Source organism: Panicum virgatum, chromosome 4K (genome assembly GCF_016808335.1).
Source record: "Panicum virgatum strain AP13 chromosome 4K, P.virgatum_v5, whole genome shotgun sequence".
Taxonomy (NCBI): domain Eukaryota; kingdom Viridiplantae; phylum Streptophyta; class Magnoliopsida; order Poales; family Poaceae; genus Panicum; species Panicum virgatum.
The window spans coordinates 11,911,357-11,935,179 of record NC_053139.1 but is presented as its reverse complement, the minus strand read 5'-3'; the positions used below and the strand labels follow the sequence as shown (position 1 = coordinate 11,935,179).

Here is a 23,823-nt window from a genome sequence, read left to right as displayed (position 1 = left end):
AACGAAAAACCCCTCGGACTTCGTGGAGTCTTACTTTACAAAAAAAAACCTGAACTTTTAGTAATCGTGCCTACTCCGTGAATTTTATAAAAAAATCCTGGACTTTGTCAAAATAATTCTGAAGTCCATCAATTTTATGAAAAACCTCTTGAACTTTTCAGTAATCGACCGGTACTCCGTCGATGCCAAATTTACCAAATAATCCCCGCAGTCTACCAATTTTACGAAAATCCTCCAAGACTTTTTGCAGTTCAATTTCTTAAAATAAACCTGAACTGGAGGGCATATTTCTGCGCGGCAACGCCGCGCAATGTTCTAGTTATCTATCTGAAGCATGGCCGGTGTTGACAACAGAGCTGCCTGAAAGAAACAGAGTACTCTCGGCTCTCAAAAAGCAGAGCTCCCTTTCTCCCTGAGGTGAGGTCAGTTTCTGGTTGCGGTGTTCCGATGCTCCACGAAATCCATGAAGTTACAGTTGCGGAAATCTTCTTTAACACTAGCGAGTTGATGGTTTGCAGTGCACTCGGAAACATCTACTACTACTTACTAGTCCTGACCTAGCAAAGGTATTGCTGCCTTCGGCGCTAAAAAAAAAAAAAATCCAACCTAAAGGAGGAATTGTGTGTTTTTTCGTCAGGAAGAAGCGTTTGGAAAACAAGGTGCTGAAGAGGATGCTTCGAATAACCCTACCTGCCTGGGTCCAGGATTTTTCTTTTTTTTTGTCTTTAAAAACTTTTTTTTTTGAAATAATGATCTTAAAAACTGTGGCTGAAGCATTGGAAACATGATGAGCAACTGAGGTAAAGGTAAGCACCTCCATTAGCCGATGCCGTCACAGCAGCTGCAGTAGATGGCCCGCATTTGCGCTCAGTAATGTCTGCCTCGTCAGCGACCACGGCGCGCCATGGGAGGCTTGGTGGTTGCAGCTGCGATGATGCGACTAGAGACGCTGGACGACGCGACGCCATACGCGCGTCGTGATCGCGCGCTCACGCACAAAGAGGCGATCGCATAGGGGGGACGGGGACCAGAGCGGCAGAGCCCAGGCATGACGACGACAGGCTCGGAAAGCTGGTCTGGCCACCACCGGAGAAGGAAAGGTGGGCAGCTTTTGGTGGCCATGGGATCCTGATGGTGTCACCATGAACTCCACTACTCCCGGGGGCCGGCCGGGAGATCATGGGTGTCACCATGGGATCCTGATGATGCTCGGTGGAGATTGGAGAAGATGGGCCGGCCTCTGCAATCGTCGCATTGGCTGTCTGTGCTGCATGACAAGTGCGCAATAGTCAAGCCAATAGGAAATTTTTTTGGTGAAGACGGTATGCAAAAGGCAATCCATGCGTACCCACCCTAGCTGAGTGACGCGTGGCTATGCAGGTAATCTGACAATAGTTGATCCACTCTGCTGCTATATTGTGTAGCGCTCAGCTCCGGCGCAGCGGAGAACGTGGCTCGACTCAAGATAGGAGTTCAACCAATCGGCCTCCAGTATTGACGCGCGAAAAATGCATCATCCACGGCATCTATCGGCTGAGTGCTTACAAACGCATCTACTCTCGCACAATCACAGTTGCGGCGACGGTCCGACGGCACGGCGACAGTACCGGCTCCGAGGCGGAGAAACTGCTCCGATTCGACTCGATATGTTGTCATGGTCCAGCACGTCCATTCTGAATGCAACAACGCCATCAACAGTCATGAACAGGAACACGATGAAGGATCCCATGATCAAGATGAGGATGTTGTAGTTGAGGCCGTAACACCAGTTATGCAGGAGGAGGAGGAGGTGTCGCCGGTCAACGGAGGGCAGTTGCGGCGCCAGAGACCGGAGGCATATCACTTGCCTAGAGCTGAGCCACATCCTTTGCCCAGCACAGGAGCCGAGGCTGCAGCGTCCTCCAAGCTTGGGAGCCGAAACCATCATCAGGCGTCGGATTGAAGGGACCCCCACGCGTCCCTCAGCAAGAGTGGATACGCACGAATTATCTTTTGCATACCGTCTCCACCAAATTTTTTTTCCAGCCAATGGTGGACAGAGCGGGACCAAAGTGGGGATAGTGGACTAGTACGACATGAACAGAGTTAGGGCAGTGACTTTTCTAATAATGATGTAACGATATCTGATCTGTTGCTGCACCAAAACTCACAAAGATGTACCTAGCATTGAATCCACCTAGACCGTGAAATCCTGCTTTTAATTTACAGTCCAGCTTATAATTAAAAAAATCACTTTCTACAGTTCATCGATCCTAGATTGTGATTTGTGAAATCCCTATAAGATGACTCACAAAGCTTCAAGTTCATGAGGCAACCACCCCCACAATTTGAGTGGTTCCAAAATAGCTATCTGTAAAATTCAGTTTTTAACAGTCACAATACGTAGGGTACACCTTCTACAACCTGGGGTGTATCCAAATAGAGGTGTGGTTGTTCCATCTAGCCTCACCTCGCGGTCTTTTTTAGCTGTGTATTTCTTTCCTCCCATCTTGTTCAGTTAAGGTGTTGGTCTTAGGAGTGGGCTCTGAGCTTGAGAAAGACATCTCTTCGAGATAGCGGACCTTGATAGCGTAAGAGAAAACTCGCTCACCTTAAACTTTTTTTGTTTCAACTCATTGGTGCATGCAACCCCTTATAATATGAGACTTGGCTGGCAAAATTTAAAAAAAAATGTTGCCCACCCTTATTCTATACGTGAGACCTGTGACAATGTCGAAGTATAAGTTACATGTCTTTTTCCAATAATCTATGCAGGTATGGACAATAATGCTTTTCAAGCCGGACAATTTGCTTGAAAAGAGATCTCTAGGTGCTAGCAAATGAGAACTGAGATCCTATGCAATAGCTGCAGAGGTGATTTTGGTTACTGACGCATGGGCCCAGCTCCAATGTCAGTGACCGAGTCCCTCTACAGTTACTATAGAGGAACTGATTCCGCAAATGCAAACCTCAGCGTCATAGCGAGCAGTTTTGCCCACTCCTATGTTGCTGCTATGGACGGCCTCTACGCTGTCGTACTGTCGTTTGCTTCTTCCTTTTATGTTTTGTACATTTGCCTTAGGTTAGTCTCAGTGAGAAGTGTCATCGCACAATTGACGAGAGTGCCACATTAGCTTAACACTAGAATGACATAGTTACTCTCGGTGCACAGTGTTATGTCACACTTTTATAGACAACTTACAATATTAAATAGTGCAATGGTTGTGTGATTAAATTTGCTAGAACTCAACAAAGACCGGTCTCAGTGGGAGTGTCATCCCCATGTCGTAGCTTTGGCAACTGTATCACAAGAGGGTCATGGTGATGACCCAGGTTATCTCTCTCTCCTCTTAACTCTGTTGTCAAATCAACAATTTTGCTGATGTGTCGTAATCTTTAATACCTATGGCACTCCTATGACACTAGCACTAAAACTGGCCATATAGGTTACTTGCGGTCTGATGTCGTACTTACTCATGAATTACAAAACTAACATTTTTGAGTAATTTTTTTTAAAGAAAGTAAAGGTTTTTTACTCGCAGAAAAAAATTTTATTAAGTAAAAGTTATTACTCCGTAAGAGCCAAAAGGGTCATTTTCGTTTTAGGAGGCACAAACATTTACATTAGACTGGACTTATCAGCCTCTGAGACAACTGGGCATTTTTTTTTTTGAGGGGTCACCGATCATAAATCCAGCCCAACTCTTCCCTTCCATTGAACCAAACTTGTGGGCCTCACGTGCCGCTCAGCTCGATGGGCTGGCTAGTCCTGGCATTAGCTCTGTAAACTTGTGTTCAGATCATTCATTTGTTTCTGTTTGTTACTACTCTGTCGGTTCCAAATTATAAGTCATTCCAAAGACTTTGAAGAGTCAAACCATCTCAAAGTTTGATAAAAATTATAGAGAGAAATATAAAAATTTATGACATCAAATAAGTACACTATGAAAATATAGCTAACAAAGAATCTAATGATACTTAATTGATATTATAAATATTATTATTTTATCATATAAATTTGATCAAACTTGAAAAACTTTGGCTCTCCAAAATTCTTAAAATGACTTATAATTTGGAACGGAAGGAGTAGCTGTTTGGGCTCAGCGTTCCGGCTTTTACTGGAGCTGAGTGCGTCCTGTAATCACGCCAGAGCCGTGCGCGTTCACGTCGTGGCGAGCGTCCACGTCGGGCGGCATGACCCGGCGTGTGGGATGGCACACGCAGAGCACGGATCATGGCGCGCGCACGCGGGGGTTTAAGAGTTTTTGCTACAAATAAAGATACACCAGAAAATGTCGCAGTTGTTTCGCGGCACAAAATCCACCAGAGTTCTTCGCGCGTGTGTTTTCTTGAGAGCCCGTCTGCTCCTAGCTGGAGACGATCCGGCTGACACCCACCAGTAGGGATGGCAACGGGTTGGATATGGTGCGAGTAAGATATTTACCCGCCCGACATCGTACCCGAAAATTCCGGCCATACCCGTACCTGCTACATGTTTTAGATGAAAATTCATACCCATACCCGCTGGGTACCCGTCGAGTATTGGGTACCTGTCCCGAAATAGAAGAAACATGTCAATAGCTGCATATCAATGAGAAGCACGAGTGCCTGATGATGAAGTTCGACCTCTAAAAGTAGAAATAGGAGCACCACTGCCACTTTCTCCTAGAGTCGATATTGCAATCACCAGATACTGAAATAAAAAACAAAAATGGCGCAGGCATCAACAAGCACTAACAGATCCATTTATACTAAGCATGGCTACATCGATTAGCACTAACCACTAACCGTGGGAGCTGGGAGGACAAGCGGGCGCCGTGGCGACCGACTGGGGATGCGGACTCGCGACCACGCAGGGGCGCGGGCGTCGGCGTCGGCCGTCAGAGGCGTCAGCTTCGCGTGCTCCTCGGCTCCTCGGCTAGTCGGCCCTCTGGTGGCGGCGGGTAGGTGCGGGAGGTGGGAGACCGACAGCTCGGGACCGTGGGAGCTGCTGACGGGTCTCGAGGAGTGGAGCGGGGTGATAAAGGCTCCTAGATTTTTATCTAAAAAAATCTAAGAATTAGGTTAAAAAATGGGCTCTAATTTTATATAATTTTAAATTTAAAAATTTAAAAATTATTATATATTAGACTAGAAAGAGACTACTAGAGCTATGGCCCATTACCACCCTTAGGGTCGGGTGGTGCGGTGGATTGGTGGGTGGATAAGGCAGGCAGGTGGAATCTAAAATTTTTGATAAGATGGATTGTATTGTTGGGTCTTTTACATATTTCCTCCGTCCCAAAAAAAATATAATTCTCGTTTTCCGAGGAGTCAAATAATTTTAAATTTGACCGAATTTATATAAAATAGTATTAATATTTGTGTTACAATATAAGTATTTTTAGATTAATCATGTAATATATTGCTATACTACATCTATACGAAGACATAAATGTTAGTAATTTTTTAAATAAATTTGGTCAAAATTAAAATAGTTTGACTCTTCGAAAAACGAGATTTACATTCTTTTTAAGACAAAAGGGAGTATTTTGTTGTGCATCTGTGAATAAGATTTTTACCCGTACAATACCCACAGTACGAGTATAACATTTCATACTCATACCCGACCCAACGGGTACCGTGCCCGCGGGTAAAATTACCCTCCCCACCCGCCACTCTGCTCGCGCCGGCCCAAAGCGAACCAAAGCGTTCCAAACTGCCGAGTCCTTTGAGATTGGGCCTAAAAAAATAACTGCCGAGTCCTTTTCTGAAAAAGAAAATGCCGAGTCCACCTGTGGGCCCTACGCTCCGACAGTATAAAGGTCAATCGCAAACTCGAGCTCTGTTACAACTTGTACTAGGAAATTTTGACTTTAATTATTAATATTAAATAAAGATAATTTGTAAAATTAACTCCACAACCTCTGTGCTAGGAACCCTGAAAAATCTAATGAGGTCTTTGATCGCGTATTTAGATGATAGTTATTGTAGCATTACTGTAGTTAATCATCAATTAATTAACATTATTAGATTCGTCGCGAAAAATTACATCTATTTCTAAAAAAAAATTATAAATAAATTTTATTTAGTATTTTATGCGTACAAGATTTTTTTTTTTGAAACATGCGTGGTAGCAAGTAGGATGATCCAAAGAAGGCCTCGATGGGGTGAATCCCAGATCGAGCAGCCATCCAGTGACACGCTGACACGAAACACTCGAGCTCCCCCCCCCCCCCCCCCCCCCCCCCCCCCCCAAGCCGAGCGCGACGATGCCGCTGCCGCTGCTGCTGCTTTTCTCCGTCCGCGTCGTCCCGGCGGACCCCGACCTCGTCGCCGGCCTCCAGGATCTGCTCCGCGAGAACGCGGCCGCCACGGCAGCACCGCCCCAACCCGCGCCCGCGCCGCCTCCGCCGCAGCGGGAGCCAGCGCCGGCGCCTTGGGGCCGGCCGCGCTGGGCGGAGGGCGAGAGCAGCCTGCCGCCGCCGATCACGTCGCTGCGGCGGCGCCCGGCGCTGGTGCGCACGCGCACGGGCGACGGGCGCCTCGTCATCGCGCATCGCGGCGAAGGGTCGGTCGGGCGCGGCGGCCTCGTCTGCACGCGACGGCGCGAGGGCGAGGGCGAGGGCCACCTGACCATGCACCTCCTCCAGCGCGACGGCCTCCACCTCCCGCCGCGTTCGTCGAGCGCGTGGCGGCGTGAGCCACGCCCAGGACCAGGGCTCGACCTCGCGGCCTAGCAGCCGGACGGTTTAGGATGTGAATGGATGATGCGTTACTGTAACTGTGTATGTGCCTCTAAGCAAGATTATCATGTTGGAAATAAACTGATATTTCGAAGAACCGTTTGTCCTGACCCAACAAATTAGTCCTTGTTATGGCTACTGTGATAGATCAGTAAATAAACACTGAAACTATTCTCGAACCGGTCACAATAGCATGATCAATTGAGCATTCAGTAGCCATCGGTCTGCATGCATCCTCACCACGAGAACAAACATGGCAAAGAAACTTAGTAACAGACATTGGTTATGAACGGCAGAATTCCATTCCGTATGACAGAACCTAACCACAGCATATACTTATTCTGTTTACACCCTTTACAGAGACAAAATCCCGGGGTAAGAAAAAAAAATAAACGAATGAATCCTGTTACAATCAGTACAAAACATCTGAGAACTCATCTGTTTATATCTCACTGAAAAAAGGTGCGACAAATGACAACTTTTCTCTGCCTGCTATTTACAATGATGCACAAACTGGGTAACCTTTAGCAGAGGACAAAACAAGAAACCACTCTGGACCTCTTATAGAACTTTTAATTACACAAGAACAGCTAAATTATGTAGGTATACAGTTATTTGTTTGACCACTGGAACTCGATTTCCAGGTTTCTATTGGGACCGCTTTTGCTCTCGGGTAGCAGGGTGTACTCGCCCGCGACTGAGCCCAGCATCACAACCCGGTCGATTTGGATCGTCACTTTCCCAAATGATTTCTGCAACCACAAATCGGAGAGATTTGAGGATCCAATCAGAATGACATGGACCATAAAAGGAATCAAAGATACTCAATGTAATAAATCTCCTATGTTTTCATACCTTTCCAAATTTGCTGTTGTTTTTGCAGGAGATATGGAGTTTCTGGCCTTTGGGAGGGCTGTCAAAGGCCCATGCAAAGGCTTCATCCCATTCAGGAGTTGCGCCAGTGGATACAATCTGTGTATGAAGTCATACAAGTTAGGTCAACAACGCTTACACCCAATAAAACTAGAATGTTCAAAGCCAGCCAGCCAGGTGTAGTGTGAGGTGAATGGCTTGCCAGTTCACTATTAAGAAGAAAACTAGCAGATGCATCGATTATAGGCACACATTGTTCATATAGCAAAATGGACTACCATTCAATATGCTTTGCTGTAGGCAGTGAAACTATGTGAAACTATGGAGTTATCTGACTACCAATTTTAACTGTGATGCTGTTCACAAGTTAATCTGTAACTTCCCAGAAGAACGTTCTAAGAACTGGAGCTTAGTTTATTCAAGTCATGACCTGGTACACCCAAATAGTTAAATTTAAACACTTCACAGTTCACAGGCCTAAGAATCAGGAGCAGTAGGACTAAGTAATGAAATAATATGCCTTAAAAAGGAAATTCCAGTTAGGCCCATCACATAAAGCACAATGAGCACTATTCTCCGCACAGCATTGTCCGAGCTCAATAGACAGCTGTCGGATTTTGCATCAGTGGCCCGGAATAGAAATGGACATAAAACTAATTGGAAAAGAAACATGCCAAGAAAAAAATAAATGTAGGCTGTAGCAAGTTATTTAATGGTCAGAGATGCATACCTTTGTCAGCCTCGGCGTATTATTTCCAAGAGTAAGCTTGCAGAATGCACTAGGATTTCCAACTGATTGTCTTAGATTGTTGCCGCGCTTTATGGTAACTGTAAGTGTCCCGGGCAAGCACTGAAGAAGCAGTTCTGCTTTTTCTTGAAACCGGGGTGGGCCAGACTGTATCAAGTACTGAAGTAAAGGAATAGCCTCAGAGGCAGCCACAGACTGAGCTTTGAATACTTCAGCTGGGCAAGCTGACCAAGCTTGCCTGAGAAGATATAGTGAATCCAGTGCTGCTTCTTGAGTTGCCTCAGAACCAGTTTTAAGGGACGTTACAAGATGAGGAATGCATAATGTAGCAGGTTCAGTGACCCTTAGACGAGGGAAATTGCTAAGTAAAGCGTTAAGTGCTTTAAGATACTCCTCATTAGCACTTCCAGATGCCCATATATCCTTCTCAATAGAAGCTGCAGGCAAAAATCCACATTAGATACATGCACTCTGGGTATCATGACAAAAATATGTTCCAGGTTGCCAGAAGAAATTTAGCTTACTTTTTAGTTTTAGCTGATTAAACACAAAACCAACTGTTCTGCTTAATAATTGCAAAAAATTAAACTCAGATTGGAACTGGAAAAGTAACTGTGAACTTCACAAATATGAGGACCTCAATTCCAGTATTTGCTACATATTACCTAGAACTTACTTATATTTAATGCTGAACATGGATATTAACATCTTTATTATGACAGGCATATTGGATAATAGTGACATTAATATGCAAAATGAATATGACAGATACAAGAAAGGAATATTATTTTACCAGTTATAACTCTCACTGTTTCACTGGTTGCATACTCTTGTATAGTGTGATTGTTGAACAGAAGTTTGACAAACATTGCTGCCTGAACAGAAGTGTCAGGATTGCTTGAACTGATAAGGTCAAGCAGGACCTGGACACCACCAGATTCAGCAACTGCTCTCTTATTTGCTCGGCTGTACATGACTAGATTCTGCAAGGCACAAATTGCTACCACTTTCATCTCTTCAGTTGGCTGATCTTCGAGGAGATTAACCAAAGCACGGCATGCTGCAACAGCATCAGTAGAACGAGCAAGACCTTCGTTTTGGAACAGATCTCCAAGAGCAAGAGCAGCAAGCAATCTTCCTTGTTGAGACTGTGTCTGTGGATCCAGAAGGTACATGGACAAAGGTGCAACAGCATTTTTAGCAGCCTTCGCCTCCCTAATTCTTACATTGTTAAGCAAAGCCTCAATGAGTCTGGCAGCAGTTTCCTCACATTGATGACTCCTCAGGAGATCTAGCAATGCTTCCACAGCACCACTTTCAGCCATTGCTTCTGCACTTGTTGAATCATCACTCTCCAATACAAGCAAGGCATTCAAAGCACCAACAACAGTGCTTTCCGTTCCTGACCTCAGCAACTGCACTAGTACTGCAACAGGAACCTCAAGGAAAAACTCAGTACTGTACTGCAAAATGCTAGATAATACGGATGCTGCAGATTCCCACACAACATGAGGCAAAGGTGGGTCAGATTGCAACAAAACCTTGGACAACTCGAAAACACCACCCTCCTTTGCAATTGTATTTGGCCAGGCTATTGCCAGGTTGGCAAGAGCTTTTATAGCTCTCTGCTGTAGATTTGGCAAACCTGATGAAAGAACTTGAATAAGAGGAGTGATAGCTTGCTCTGTTATTGTATCCTTCTGGAGGTGGTCTTCTAAAAGAAGATGGGATAGGAGTTCTGCAGCTAATTGTTGCACAGCTGGTGGGGATGAATTCAATAGGGTAATGACTGGCTCAATAGTTTGGCGAGGTGTCAAGTTATAATCAGCGCGGCATTCAGGATGCTCCAATATATTAACAAGAACCTGCAAAGCGCTATACTGCCCTTCAGGACCCATGTCTGCCTTAGAGAGCAAAGAGAAAAGAGGCTGTACTACTTTGGCTGCAGATGGACCTTTTGCTATGCTAGCATTGTTTGTCAAAATCCGAAGCATTTCCGCCAATGCAATGCAAAGAAAATCTGGAGCGTCATGGAGAATATCAAGAATACTCTCAATTACACCAGCTTTCACCATTTCCAATTTGCAAGCTGGTCTATCCTTTCCAAGTTTCACCAAAGCTCTAGCAACCGCCTCATGAAGCATGTAGTTTCTGCCATACAAAAGACCGACAAGAGGAACAACAGCTCCATGTGCTGCCACTAATTCTGCCAGCTGCTCATCATCTAGAACCCTATCCAATGCACGAACCACAGAAAGCTGGGCAGGGTTCGCTTCGCTAACCAGTAAACCGACCAGGGGTTCCACACAACGTGCTGCCGCCATTGTTGAACGGATCCTTGTATTTGCAAATAGAACACAGCATAGTTCTGCAGCATCTCCTTTCAACTCCGCTGAACAGTCGGAAGAAAGAATACGGCACAGAACATCCACAGCATTCATCTCAACATCTGCAACCGCAAGTGCTCTTGAGGGATTGTCACAGAGAAGCCTAACAAGGGCTGATATAGCTGCATGCTGCTCCCTCTCCATGCCAGTACTCAGAATCTCCACAAGTGGTTGAATAGCCTGCCTAGCTGACTCACTGTTCCTCACATGGTCAGCACAAAACAAGCTCTCTAATGCCTTTGCAGCACTGTAACGTGAATTCCTTGCTCCTAGACGGAGGACTGCTACAAGTTGGTTAACAACACCAGGTGCTGACTCATGGTGCCTTATTTCTGCACTACTGAAGAGAATGCCCAGCAATTCAGTTGTAGCTTCTTCAGTTGCATCTTGTGGGCTAAGAGATAGATATTTGGTAAGTGCTTCTAGGATTCCAGCTTCAGCCATTAGCAGCATGTTTTGGGGGCAATCAACTGCCAATTGAGTCAGAAGACCCAAGGCCAAGAAAGGAGCACCAGGTCTTTCAGGAATGGGTTTAAGTAGATCCACAAGAAGAGGAATAGATTTTCTGGAAGTTGCACCAACCCTGATATCATCAACTCTGAACAGCCTCTCTAACGCAATTTGATCAGGATTAGGCACCAACATGAATTCCTCTGATAGCTCCAAAAGATCAGCTATATCAACATCAGCGCATCCAAGCAAAGATATAAGTCCAATGGCTGCACCAGAATTAGCAACAGCCAGAAGAGTTCCTCTGCTACCATTGCAGACCAGACTTGACAAAGCTTGTGCAGCAAAGTACCTGTATGCTGGCTCATCTGATCTTAACAAGTTTGAGAGCACAGGAATGGAGTGCAATGCTGAGTTTGATCGAATTATTTCTCTTTCTTGGAATAGTAAAGCAAGAAGCAAGGAACAGACCCATGAGGTGCTATCTTCTTCACCCTGACAAAGAACACAAACATATGTAAGGGCGGTCACAGACTTGCAGAAAATCAAAACAAACTTAAAAAGCTACATGCAGGAAGGGAATAAATAGTGGATAAGCAAAACTGACAGTAGAATATGAATTCCGACAGATACTTGCAGCATGGACATTCCATATGAAAATGATTTTAGGCATTTCCAATGTTAAACTTATTTTTTATATATAAAAAAAGATACTTAATGCCCTTATGTACAAATGCCAAATAAGTAAACATGTGATAGTTATGGTATCCAACCAATAATAAGATGAAACAATTCACACAATTCAAATTTACTTCTGGTCATGTCTGATTTTGAAGTCTTTAAGCAAAGGAGATAAGCTGACTTATAGAATGAATAATGAAATGCCAAATAGAACTTCATCAAATATTCAGATGTCATTGCAGTACTGAATATATCATGAGTATCGAGTGGAATAAATAAATCAGATTGACCAGCATGTTATCCGTGCATCGGCTTATAAGACATATTAACGTAATTAAGAACAGAAGTAGAAGCAGATTGGCTGAACCAACCAACATAATATCTATTTGGCAAAGATTGTGCACAGACAACACCAATAACTCCCCCCAATTATAGAGGTAAGTACAATCCATTATTAAGTATCCAAATTTATTACACTGTCCAAATTAAACTATTTTTTCTATGTAAAAAATAGATGAAATCCTTACAACCAATTTGGTCAAAGATACTCCAGTATACCAATAATTACTGTTAGTGTATATGTGAGCCCATGTATAGAGGCCCATCTAGAGGCCCATATATAGGATCTATATATCCCACCCTTCTAGGGTTTGGAGGAATACAATCCATTATTCTCTCCTACATGGTATCATTAGCTTAGGTCTCTCTCACCTCTCTCCTCTCTCTCCAGCCGCCAGCAGCAGCCGGCGCCGCCGGCCTCCTCCTCCCTTCCCCTCTCCTCCTTCCCTCCTCTGCTCCGTGCGCCGCGTGGGCCGCCGCCCCTTCCTCTGCTCCACGCGCCGCCTGGGCCCCTTCCTCTGCTCCTGCCGCCGCCGCCGCCTGGGCCCCTTCCTCTGCTCCTGCTGCCGCTGCCGCCACCTGGAGCCGCGCGGGGGCCGTGGTCGCCGGCGCTGGGGTGGAGGTGCTGCCGCCGCCGGGGCTGGCGCCCCTGCCCCTGGATCCGCCGCGTTGGCCGCCGTCCTTGGCGCCTCTGCCCCTGGATCCTCTTCCTGGGCAGGGGGCGCCGCCGCCGCCGCACTGGCCGCCGTCCCTGGCGGCGCAGGATCTGGGGGCGCGAGCACGGCCGCCGCCGCTGCCACGGGGGACCTGGCCACCGCCCGATCCGGCCCCTGGGGGGGGGGGGGGGCGAGCGCTCGCGCTCGGGGTGGGTGGCCAGCGCTGCTACGCGGGCCAGCAGCCCAGTACAGGCCCAAGCTGGAGCGCGCCCGCCCAGGGCTGCCCCTGGCCACCGCCGCTGGTGCTGCACCTGGCCCCCTGGGTCGCCGTCGCCGCCCCTACTCACGGCATGGCGCGGCCGTGGCCCCAGGCCGCCGCCTCCGCGCGCTACCTCGCCGAGTCGCAGGCCGCTGTCGCGCCCGCCGCACACGCCGCGCGGGCCACCGCCTCCCTCGCTGCCGCGCAGGCCGCGCGGGCCGCCGCCTCCCTCGCCGCCGCGGAGAAGCCCTACTTCCTTGTCCCGCCCGTCGTCCCGTTCACCGAGCACGGCGCTTCGTCCTCCCACCAGGCTCCGCCCTCTGGGGGAGGCCGAGGGCGTCGTCGGTGGAGGGGACGTGGTGGTGGTGCTCGGGGCACTCTGAAGCCGACTCCGACTCCCACTCCTGCTCCTGGCCCTGGAGGGCACATCCCGATGTGGCCGGTTCAGGGTCAGGGGGGGGGCTCGTCTTCAGCCCCAGCCGGCGTCCATGCTCGCCGCTGCTACTCCCTTGTTCGCGCCGTTCTGGACCCCGCCCGCTCCACCCAGCCAGCAGCCGACCTGGCCTGGGGGGTGGGACCAGGCCGCACTGGCACCGTCCTTCAGCACCATGGGGCGAACGCCGCCGGTCAGCACCGAGTGGATCGCCGACTCGGGTGCCTCCTTCCACACCACCCCAGATGTCGGTATCCTCACTTCTGTCCGACCCCCACATCCCTCTTGTCCTTCTTCTATCATGGTTGGTGACGGGTCTTGCCTTCTTGTCACCACCGTGGGTTCTGCTTCTGGTTCTTTTCTTCCCAATGTCCTTGTTGCTCCTTAGATGGTTCATAACCTTCTTTCTATTCGTCAGTTTACAGCTGATAATTCTTGTTCCATCGAGTTTGACTCTTCTGGCCTCACTGTAAAGAATTCGGCCTCCCGGCGTCCGCTACTCCGGTGTGACAGCACGGGGCCCCTTTACACCCTTCGCCTTCCTTCTTCCGCTGCACCACTCTCGCCTTCTTCTTCGCCCTGGCCGTCTTGGTCTGCCGCTTTTGCCGCGACGCTGTTTTCCACCACCTGGCACCGCCGCATTGGTCACCCTGGCCGCGACATTCTGGCTCAGCTCAGTCGTAGTACCGATGTTCCTGGTACTAGGGCTCCTGCTGAGCCCCTCTGCCATGCGTGCCAGCTCGGTCGTCATGTTAGGCTCCCTTTTTCTTCCTCTTCTTCGCATGCGACGCATGCCTTTGATCTTGTTCACTGTGACCTGTGGACCTCTCTTATTCTCAGTCTTTTGGCTATAAGTACTATCTGGTGGTGGTCGATGATTTCTCGCACTACTCTTGGACTTTTCCTTTGCGCGCCAAGTCTGAGACCTTTTCCACCCTCATCCACTTCTTCGCCTGGGTGTCCACTCAGTTCGGCCTCACCATTAAGGCCGTCCAGTGTGACAACGGGCGTGAAATCGACAACTCCACCTCCCGTTCTTTCTTCCTCTCTCGGGGTATTCAGCTGCGTATGTCTTGTCCGTATACTTCTCCCCAGAACGGCAAGGCTGAGCGGATGATTCGCACGACGAACAACGTCGTGCGCACTCTTCTGATCCAGGCCTCTCTGCCCCCGCGCTTCTGGGCTGAGAGCATCCACACCGCCACCTACTTGCTTAACCGCCTTCCGTCCACTGCTTCTCCTGCTCCCACTCCACACCACGCTCTTTTCGGTACCCCTCCTCACAAGCTAGCGCCCCGCTCGACTCGTTGTGTGTTCCTTGGTTACTCCCCTAACCACAAGGGGTACCGATGCTTTGACCTCACCTCTCGCCGCATCCTGATCTCCCGACACGTTGTGTTTGACGAGTCGGATTTCCCCTACTCCACACCTTCTCCTGACCCCGAGCTGGAGTCTCTGTTTCCGACTGACCCGGTGGTTCAGCCACCTTTTCCTGTCTGTCATTTCCCTGCAGGTTTTCCCGGCACACCAGCGCCGCTTCCGGTGATCCCTGCTGTGCCACGCGCGGCCCCCGGACCTCCGATCGTGTCGCGCGCAGACCCGGTGTCTCCTGCTGCGCCACGCGCGGCCCCGGTGCCTTCCCCTGCACCTGCGCGGTACGCTCAGCCGGTGCAGGTGTACCGGCGTCGTTCGGCGCCGACACCGGCACCGCCTCCGGCTCCGGAGGCTCCTACGCCGGAGCCGCCGCCTCCGCCGACTCGCTCTCGAGTCGAGCCGGCGGTGTACCACCCGCCAGTCATCCATCGGGATCCTCAGCATATCCATCCCATGGTGATTCGGCGGATGGCGTCTCAGGCCGCGACTCCGCTACCGAGGGAGAGCCGCGGGTCTCTCCGGTACCCTCCTCTGTCCGCGACGCCTTAGCGGATCCTCACTGGCGTCGGGCGATGGAAGAGGAGTACGCGGCTCTTCTTGCCAACCAGACGTGGGACCTCGTGCCACGTCCGTCTGGTTGCAATGTGGTGACTGGCAAGTGGATCTGGACGCATAAGCGTCGGGCTGATGGCACACTGGAGCGCTACAAGGCCCGCTGGGTTCTCCGGGGGTTCACTCAGCGATCTGGTGTGGACTATGATGAGACCTTCAGCCCAGTGGTGAAGCCTGCTACTGTGCGCACGGTCCTCTCGCTTGCGCTCTCGCGCTCCTGGCCTGTGCACCAGCTGGACGTGAAGAATGCGTTTCTTCACGACACTCTGTCACAGACTGTCTACTGCTCTCAGCCAGCGGGATTTGTGGACTCGAGTCATCCGGATATGGTCTGCCGACTCAACAAGTCTCTCTATGGTCTGAAGCAGGCTCCTCGGGCTTGGTACTCTCGGTTCGCTATGTTCTTGCTGACATTGGGGTTCACCGAGGCCAAGTCTGACACGTCTCTCTTCATCTACCGCCGTGGGGATGAGACTGCATATCTGCTGCTCTATGTCGATGACATTGTGTCCACAGCCTCCAGTCAACAGTTGCTTCAGAGTGTCATCTCCTCTCTGTAGCCGGTAGTTCAGACTGCGGGGGGGTGTTGGTGTATATGTGAGCCCATGTATAGAGGCCCATGTATAGGATCTATATATCCCACCTTTCTAGGGTTTGGAGGAATACAATCCATTATCCTTCTAGGGTTTGGAGGAATACAATCAATTATCCTCTCCTACAATTACTTTAACTCTTAGTGAGGTTCTCATAACTTACGGTTGGGACCGTCATACCCCACCTATGACCCCACCGGGTCGAGTTTTTTTTAGTGGTTCTCATAACTTGATTACTCTAGACAAGCATTAATGAGTTTCTGAAACCAAAACTTTTTTCCACATAATCGCTTGGAAAATTATGACATTAACGTACTCCCTCCATTCCAAATTGCAGGTCGTTTGCTGATTGGCGGAGAAGGTCTTGGAAGAAATTACAGAAACAGCATAGGAAGGGCTTCAACTCCCTATGCATTCTTGGAGCTTGGATTCTATGGAAACATAGGAATGCATGTGTCTTTGATGGGATGACCCCAAATCTGCTGCGGGCACTCCAGGATTTCAAGGATGAATCCCTGCTTTGGAGGTTTGCTGGGGCTAAGGGGCTTGCTGCCCTGAACCCAGGAAGGGTGATTGAGCAAGTTTAGGACGTTAGGTGCTGTGTGGTCAGGTCCTAGGCTCTTTTTTGTAACAGTCTACTGAGTTTGCAGCCCTCACTCTGGTCCAAGGTGATGTGTTGTCTATTGTAATTGGACCAACCCTTTTTTCCTCTTAATACAAAGATTCGCAGCTCTCCTGCGTGTTCGAGAAAAAAAATTGCAGGTCGTTTTAGCAAATTCAGATACATAGTTTTTGCTACGTATCTAGACATAGCATATGTCTGTGCACAGCAAAATTTATGTATGTAGAAAAGCCAAAACGACCTATAATTTGGAACGGAGGGAGTATAATAATATATTGGACTATTGGTGTTACCAAATTAACCAACAATGTAAAGCAGAAAGACTGTTCTAGGGAGCTAACTAAACTATACTAGCTATAATCATAGTTTGCGTAAAATTATTGAAGCATAAGAGACAACTAGCATTCATGTACCAACTACAAAGGATTACAGAAGTAATGAAAACAAATAGCATTAACATACCACATATTGGAATGCATTTTGTGAAATCTTCTCAGTGAGCATTTCAACTGCTCCAGCTTCTAGGATCTCTGCTCTTGTTTTGCTGTCATGACGAGAAAAGACAGCAAGAAGCCATAGTGGAATCATGTTGCCTGAGATTACAGCAGTACGGCACACAGTTTCACCATCACTGTTGTTTTCTTTGGAGTGTCTGGATATCCTAATATCTGCTATGCTATCACCACTGCCACTTTCAGCAGGCGTGTTTGCCATATGGATCATACCAATTAAAGAATGAATTAATTGAATATATAGACTTGAATCATTCAGAATCTCTTTCTGCTTCTGACAACACTCTTTTGCTGCACAAACAAGAAGAGCACATCCACCAACTTTAACTTTAAGCATGTTAGAGCCAATGACTCGCCATGTGATTGATGGCATGCAACCTGGAGTTTCAGAAACCAAACCACCCACAACATCATGTTGGTCGGAACACAGTCTTGCCACAACTTCTATGGCTTTATCTTGTAAGGAGGGAGCAGCATCAGCTATACATGAAACAAGGGGAAGTATCGTGTGGGGATTTTCTGCAAGAACTGCCCAGGGAGCCTTGGTGTGCCCACTTGACGCCTTTGATCGTGATAATAGCACCAATGCATCAAGAACTTCTGATGTTGCAGCAGCTTCACCATTGGCAGCTTCCAAGAGCCCAGCTAGAGCAAGGACACACCCAGAGCGGTTAATAGCATCTGAAAGCAGCTGGTTAATAGTTCGACACTGTAAAAGACGAGCTATTGCTGCAGCTGCATGAGTTCTTCCATCAATAGTTCCCTCTCTTAGCACACGTGTTACACGGAAGAGAATTTCTTCAAAAGACACCTGGAGAGATAATTCCTGATCAAGAAAAAGATTAGCCAAAGCTCTGGTCGCTTGTTCTGCTACTTCAATAACAGAAGAATTTGCAAGTGAGACCATTGGAGATAAAGCATCCCGTCCAATTGCAGCAACCTCTTTGTTTTGCTTGATTGAAAGAAAAATGGCAGCTAGACAACATGATGCACCCATTAGTATTTTGTCAGACTGAATATCAAGCAACTTCATAACTGACCCAAGTGTTTTCACAGCAATATGAGTTTCTCGGAGGTCCTTGCGGCAATGAAATAGACCAGCAAGAGCAGATGCTGATTTAGCCTGAGTTTCTTCCTTGGGTGAGCTAAGAATTTTAATCATTGTCTCAACCGCATCATTTGCAGCACTTCCCTCATGTAGAATATCATTGAGTGGTGCAACAGAGAGCAAGCTTTTCAAAGCATCCAGAACATAAACTTTTGACTCAGGTTGTTCGCTTGTCAAAAGAGCAGATAACTGACTAATAGTTCCTGTATCTGACTTATGGATGAGATGATTCAGTGTTTTAGAAGCTATCTCCTTACCATTATCGCTTCCATTTTTCAGAAGCCATAGTAAAGCAGGAACAGCATCTGCACTTTCAACACATGCTCTTATGTCTTCACTGTGATTGCATAAATTGCCAAGGATGATTGCTGAATCTTCTTTAGCTTTTGGAGATCCGGTTTCTAAAATTTGTACAAGAGGAGGTATGCCACCAGCTGCAGTGATAGCCCATTTGCTCTCATCATTCTCCTTTGATAGAAGAGCAAGCAGAGCAACAGCACATTCCTGCTGCTGTTCTGAGGAAAGACCAAGTAACGAAATCAATAGCTGAACACCTTCACGACCTTGCAGAGCTTGCCATAGATCACAGTCCTTCTTGCAGAGAGCAAAAAGTGATTTCGTGAGGTCATCTTGTACCTCAGTACCTGCCATGGTTATTAAACCAACAAGCAAGCGTTTCGCATCAGAATCTGCTAGCGTCTTGCAGAGAACCGGGTTACTATACAAGCTAGCCAAAGCTTCAATTATGCGTTCCTGCACAAGGAAGGGCACCTTAGGCTTAAACTGCTTCAACAGTGTTTTCTCAATGTCAAGAGGATCAGAAGCACTGATAGATTCCGCATTTGTGTCATATATCATCAAGGCTGAGGCCAATGCACCAAGAGTATCTGCAATCTGTGCAGGTGAAGAGCATGACTCGAGACTCTCACCAAGGCTTGAGATTACAAAAGATAAACCACCAGATATATTTGCTAATGCACACATTGCATTCTCTTGCAATGCTTGAGCAGATTCACCTTGCATGAACTCTTTTGATGGAGCAATAGTAGCATTTATAAGAGCAGGAATACCATTAGAATTAGCTATCTGACGCCTGGCCTCTTTACTCTGTGCAGAAAGGGACTTGAGAGCCCCAGCAGCTTCAGCTCTTATGGAAGTTTCATTTCCAGGACCAAGTAACTTTAGGAGCTGCTTTGTTGTTTCTCCAGATAAAACTTTAGAACAAACAGAAGAGTCTTCCATCATCAAAGACCCAAGAAGATAGCAAGCATTTGCAAGGGTGTTTGTATTTCCTGAACTGACCAGCTTTACAAGTATATCAACTCCGCCACATTGCACAGTTGCTGACCAAAACCCCTCTGTGTTTTTTGATAAATTCTTCAGCGCTCCAGTTAGAAGGCCATCCACCAAACTCTCATTCTTGAGACTAATTTTAAGCTGCTCCCATAGTACTGGAACAACATTTTCTGTTGAGAAAATCTTTGATCCGACATGATCCCTTATCCCACCTTGTGAAACTGCATAGATGGTTTTGGCAGCTGCAGTTTGGCTTTCAGCTGACTTTGATCTGAGAAGAGCAAGCAATGGTGGGATGCAACCACCAAGTAGGACTTTCACCCTTAATTCGTCTTCCTTGCAAAGAGACCCAAGAACAGTGGCAGCCAGCATCTTAACTCCAGATGGTCCAGACCTAAGAAGAGATACAAGAATTGGAACGGCCTGTGAATGTGACCCAACAGCTCCAAATGCAGTATCACGTGTTTGAACAAGATCTAATAACTGCTTCAAAGAGCTTTCTTTCTCTTGAGTGGATGAAGAACTCTGCCGTAACTGCTCAATACAATGAGCAACACTTGAAAGCGTCTCCTCATCCTCCACATTAACTCGGTTCCTGCAGATACAGAATTATAAGGCTCTGAATCTCAATCAGCTCCTACGCATTGCGTGAGCACAATTTTAGGCATATTAGGAAGAGTGATACTAAAAGATGCATGATTGAGGTGAATTACTTGAAATATTTTTCTGGTAAAAAAGCTCATAAAGGATTGGCTGATATAAATATTCACACAACCCAATGTCCATTCTAACACAGCGCAAGAGATTATAAACTAGCAATCCACAGATTAATAATTTCATTATTATTAGTACTGGTAAATTTGCATTGCATATAGAGTAATTATAGCATGGCAATTAGTGTGTCCCAATAGTATTCTTAGTTGGCTATCAGTATCCTGTAAAATCTAGTTGATATACCACTGTAGGTATATACTCCGACCACTCTCTTGCCATTCTAGAATTAGGGCAACTAACCATTACAAACTTCAACAAAAAGACATGCATAAAGTTGTTCAATCTGTGAAATGAAATCATGCTGGCTAATTTCTCACCAAAGAGCACTTTGATGCCAGTGTATTTTTTTATACTCTTTTGCTGAAACACAATATTGGTGATGTGTTGGAGCAAGTGTTGCAAGCTCTCCTACAATTATTTCTCAAATTAAATTGTTTTAAAGAGCAGACAATCACATATCTGTTAAGTGGACGAAAAGAAAAATCGAAGTACTTGCTGGATCACTCTTGAAGACTAACAGTGACTGTATTGAATGATATGAATATATATTAAAGAGAAAGTTATTGAAACTCTACCCTGCTTTTTTAAAAAAAAACTAACAATAGGGGACTTTAGACAAGTGAACCTGCCATGTTAGAGATCAAAATCTCCAGTCTCGTTTCTCTCTTAATAACTACGTAAATTTGCACTGTGCCCCGCGAAGCAGAGTCAAAACTTACTTGCCCATTTTCATGACTGACATAGGAGTTGGTGGCTCTGATTCTTGAACTTTGTCCACATGCCTTTCCTGTTAATGACAACAGAAGCAGTTATTATCAAGAAATCATGATGTGAAAATTCAAAGATCACTTCTGAAATTTACATGAGTTCATATCTCATCACGGAATGTACTGGACCATACATACATTCTATATTCCAGAAAATGGACACTTGAATCACAAAAATAGAGTGCAATCTTAAGAGGTATCAAATAATGGAAACAATGCCTTATGAAATAGGTGGATGCTCAACTTAAATAATGTTCTATCAGATTGACTGCATGTGTTTGTTTTTCAAATTGTAAACTAGATACAAGAGACTCAGCATCTTTGAAAGTAGCATGAATAACAGCAATCTTGCCATCTCAAAAGCCTGCTACATCACAATATGTGCCCAAGGTGCATATTAAAACACTCATCATTGCTTAATTTTAACAAAGGAAAACTTGGCAGATAATAGAAAAACTAAAAAATGAAACAATAAGAAATTTATTTTAGAGTCAAGCCCACAAAAAAAAGGACTTAAGGGAATAATGATGGAACATAGCAAAGGAGAGAGGAAAAGGGTGCATTTTCGATCCGAAACAAATAGCAAACCTGAGATTCAAAGATCAAGATGATGCAATGATGCAGTAATGATGTGTAGTCAAGTAAGCATTTTCTGGGTGCTATCACTTCATCCAAGTAGCTACATTACATCAATGCTAGTTTCCAATTCTTTCCAATGGTCATAGATGACAAAAGGTAACATACTGAAGACACATGGCATGAATTTCAATTAAAATAGCACTTGTGTTATCTGTAGAAAGCTCTAAGATCTTTTCAACAGCTCAACCCATTTTAACTGAAATCATTTATACAAGAGCATGTCCTTGTTTTCTTATTGAAAAAGGATGAGTTCGTAGGACATAAGAGCTTCCAAGTTTCTCAAGACAGATTTTCAAACTACTGCTCACTATCAAGTTGATGGACCTAGCTAACTGGATTTAAAAAAGGACCCTTAAAAAATACAGCATGAAAACCCCACTGCTTAAATATTTCACAAATATGCGTGGGAAATACTTTTTTCCAATGGACTGAATACTGATCTCACTTTCGAAGCATATCATACCGTAACACTACGCACAGTTAAATCCAAAATGGATGCAGCAAAACCTCATACAAAGCAACCAATTCCTTTCAAGCAACAGGAGAACACAATTTCGTCTGATGAACATGAGAAAGCGACTGGCCACCAATCAACAAGCTGAGAACCACAAGAATCCGAGAGGAGACCAACCAGATCCGCGCCGCCATGGCTGCCGCCGTTGGTTCCATTGAACCGCCACGCCAGTGCTGCCGCCATTGTCAGCTGTCAGAACTCCGCGAGACTAGCAGATCAGGCTATCCGCTTCCTCAGTGCCGAGCTCTCAACCTGAAACCAACACGGGAGCAAACAATCGGGAATCAGATCCACCTCAACGACGACCCAATCAAGCGGACCATACATCAAATTAACCCCCAGATTTCGCATCGAGCTTAAGCGGCTAGCGAAGTAGCGATGCGTGATCCCAGATCCAACCATATGCGAATGCGAGAGGCGCCATTGCTACCAAGTGGAGTCGGACACTCCCCGATTGCGCAAAACCATCAGACCAGCTCCTCGGAATCGCAGCATTTGGCTGCGATTGCCCCGCGAGCTCCTCACTCACCGCAGCTAGATCACGCGTCCCCCGCCGCTACCAACCACTCGCGACCCCCGAAGCCTGCCACCGAACCCCGCACCGAAACCTGCTGCGCTGCGCTGCACTGAAGCGGTTACTACTGCACGCCAGCCGCGGCGCCGCCCAGACCCCAACACCGACAAAAAAAAAACGCTCAGAGAAGCCGCGAAAAATCCGGGGAACTCAAACCAGTTCCGCCAGAGGGAGAGAGTGGCCGACCTCTCATGGAATCGCCGCGCCGGCGAGGGAGATTTTGCGAACAATCTCACGGGAGGCGCCCCCTGCTATCTCGCGGCCGCAGATCCAGCGGGGAGGGAGGCGCCCATACACAGAGGCCGCCCAGCGCGTCTGTTACTCTCTCTCTCTCTCTCTTTCCTTTTTCTTTTCTGGGCGATTTAATTTCGCTAATTTCCGCGGCGTAAAAGGGCTTGGCGTTTATATAGCAAGTGAGCTCTCCTCCTCCCAACGACCGCCGACAGTGGCAGTGGGGAAGCAACTGGCTTGCCGCCAGCCATGGTGTGCCACTTTTGTAGTTTCGCCCCTCAAACAATTTTATTGGCTACACACCCCCGTGCGGCTGCATGCGGAGTAGGCCCCATTCAGCAGATAAAGGGACTTAGCAAGGATTATCATGTTAATGAGGGTCAGTGTGCAATATTGTAGCTTTTTTTGTTGTTGGGCTTTCGTGATTAGATTGAGCAGGGGAGGATTAGTTAATTAGGGAGCACGATACGCTGGCCTGAGGGTGGTGGTTGATCAGTGCCAGTCTGCATGGGCTGGCCGCTGGAGGGGGAGAGGGGTTTTTTTGTGATCGTCTTCCACAAGACAAAAAATCAACAGGTGGGAGAGGTATCTGCCAACTCCTGAATTAGCTGTAAAATCAGTGACCCATGAGAGGATCGAGCACCAACAGTTGGGCATTTCCTTGAAAACTGAAATGT

The 23,823-nt window shown here is 46.9% G+C and overlaps 1 protein-coding gene across 1 annotated transcript; it reads right to left on the bottom strand.

Annotated features, from left to right (window-relative positions):
- Positions 1–6,983: 6,983 nt before the first annotated feature.
- LOC120703131 (protein CELLULOSE SYNTHASE INTERACTIVE 1-like) lies at positions 6,984–23,363 on the bottom strand. Its single transcript, XM_039987141.1, has 8 exons — positions 23,102–23,363; positions 22,459–22,593; positions 21,141–21,208; positions 17,194–20,242; positions 9,119–11,657; positions 8,308–8,762; positions 7,560–7,676; positions 6,984–7,456 (listed from the first exon to the last, which is right to left on the bottom strand). The coding sequence occupies exons 2-8, from the start codon at positions 22,522–22,524 to the stop codon at positions 7,316–7,318; spliced, it is 6,435 nt and encodes a 2,144-aa protein (XP_039843075.1). The 5' UTR covers positions 22,525–22,593; positions 23,102–23,363; the 3' UTR covers positions 6,984–7,315.
- Positions 23,364–23,823: the final 460 nt, after the last annotated feature.

Bases quoted from the DNA above. Each gene is read 5' to 3' on its own strand.
- LOC120703131 (XM_039987141.1), bottom strand. From the start codon at position 22,524: ATGGCGGCAGCACTGGCGTGGCGGTTCAATGGAACCAACGGCGGCAGC. The intron at 21,209-22,458 runs GTTGGTCTCCTC...TGTCATTAACAG, and splicing joins GCCATGGCGGCGCGGATCTG to GAAAGGCATGTGGACAAAGT. The intron at 8,763-9,118 runs GTAAAATAATAT...TTTTGCCTGCAG, and splicing joins AACAGTGAGAGTTATAACTG to CTTCTATTGAGAAGGATATA.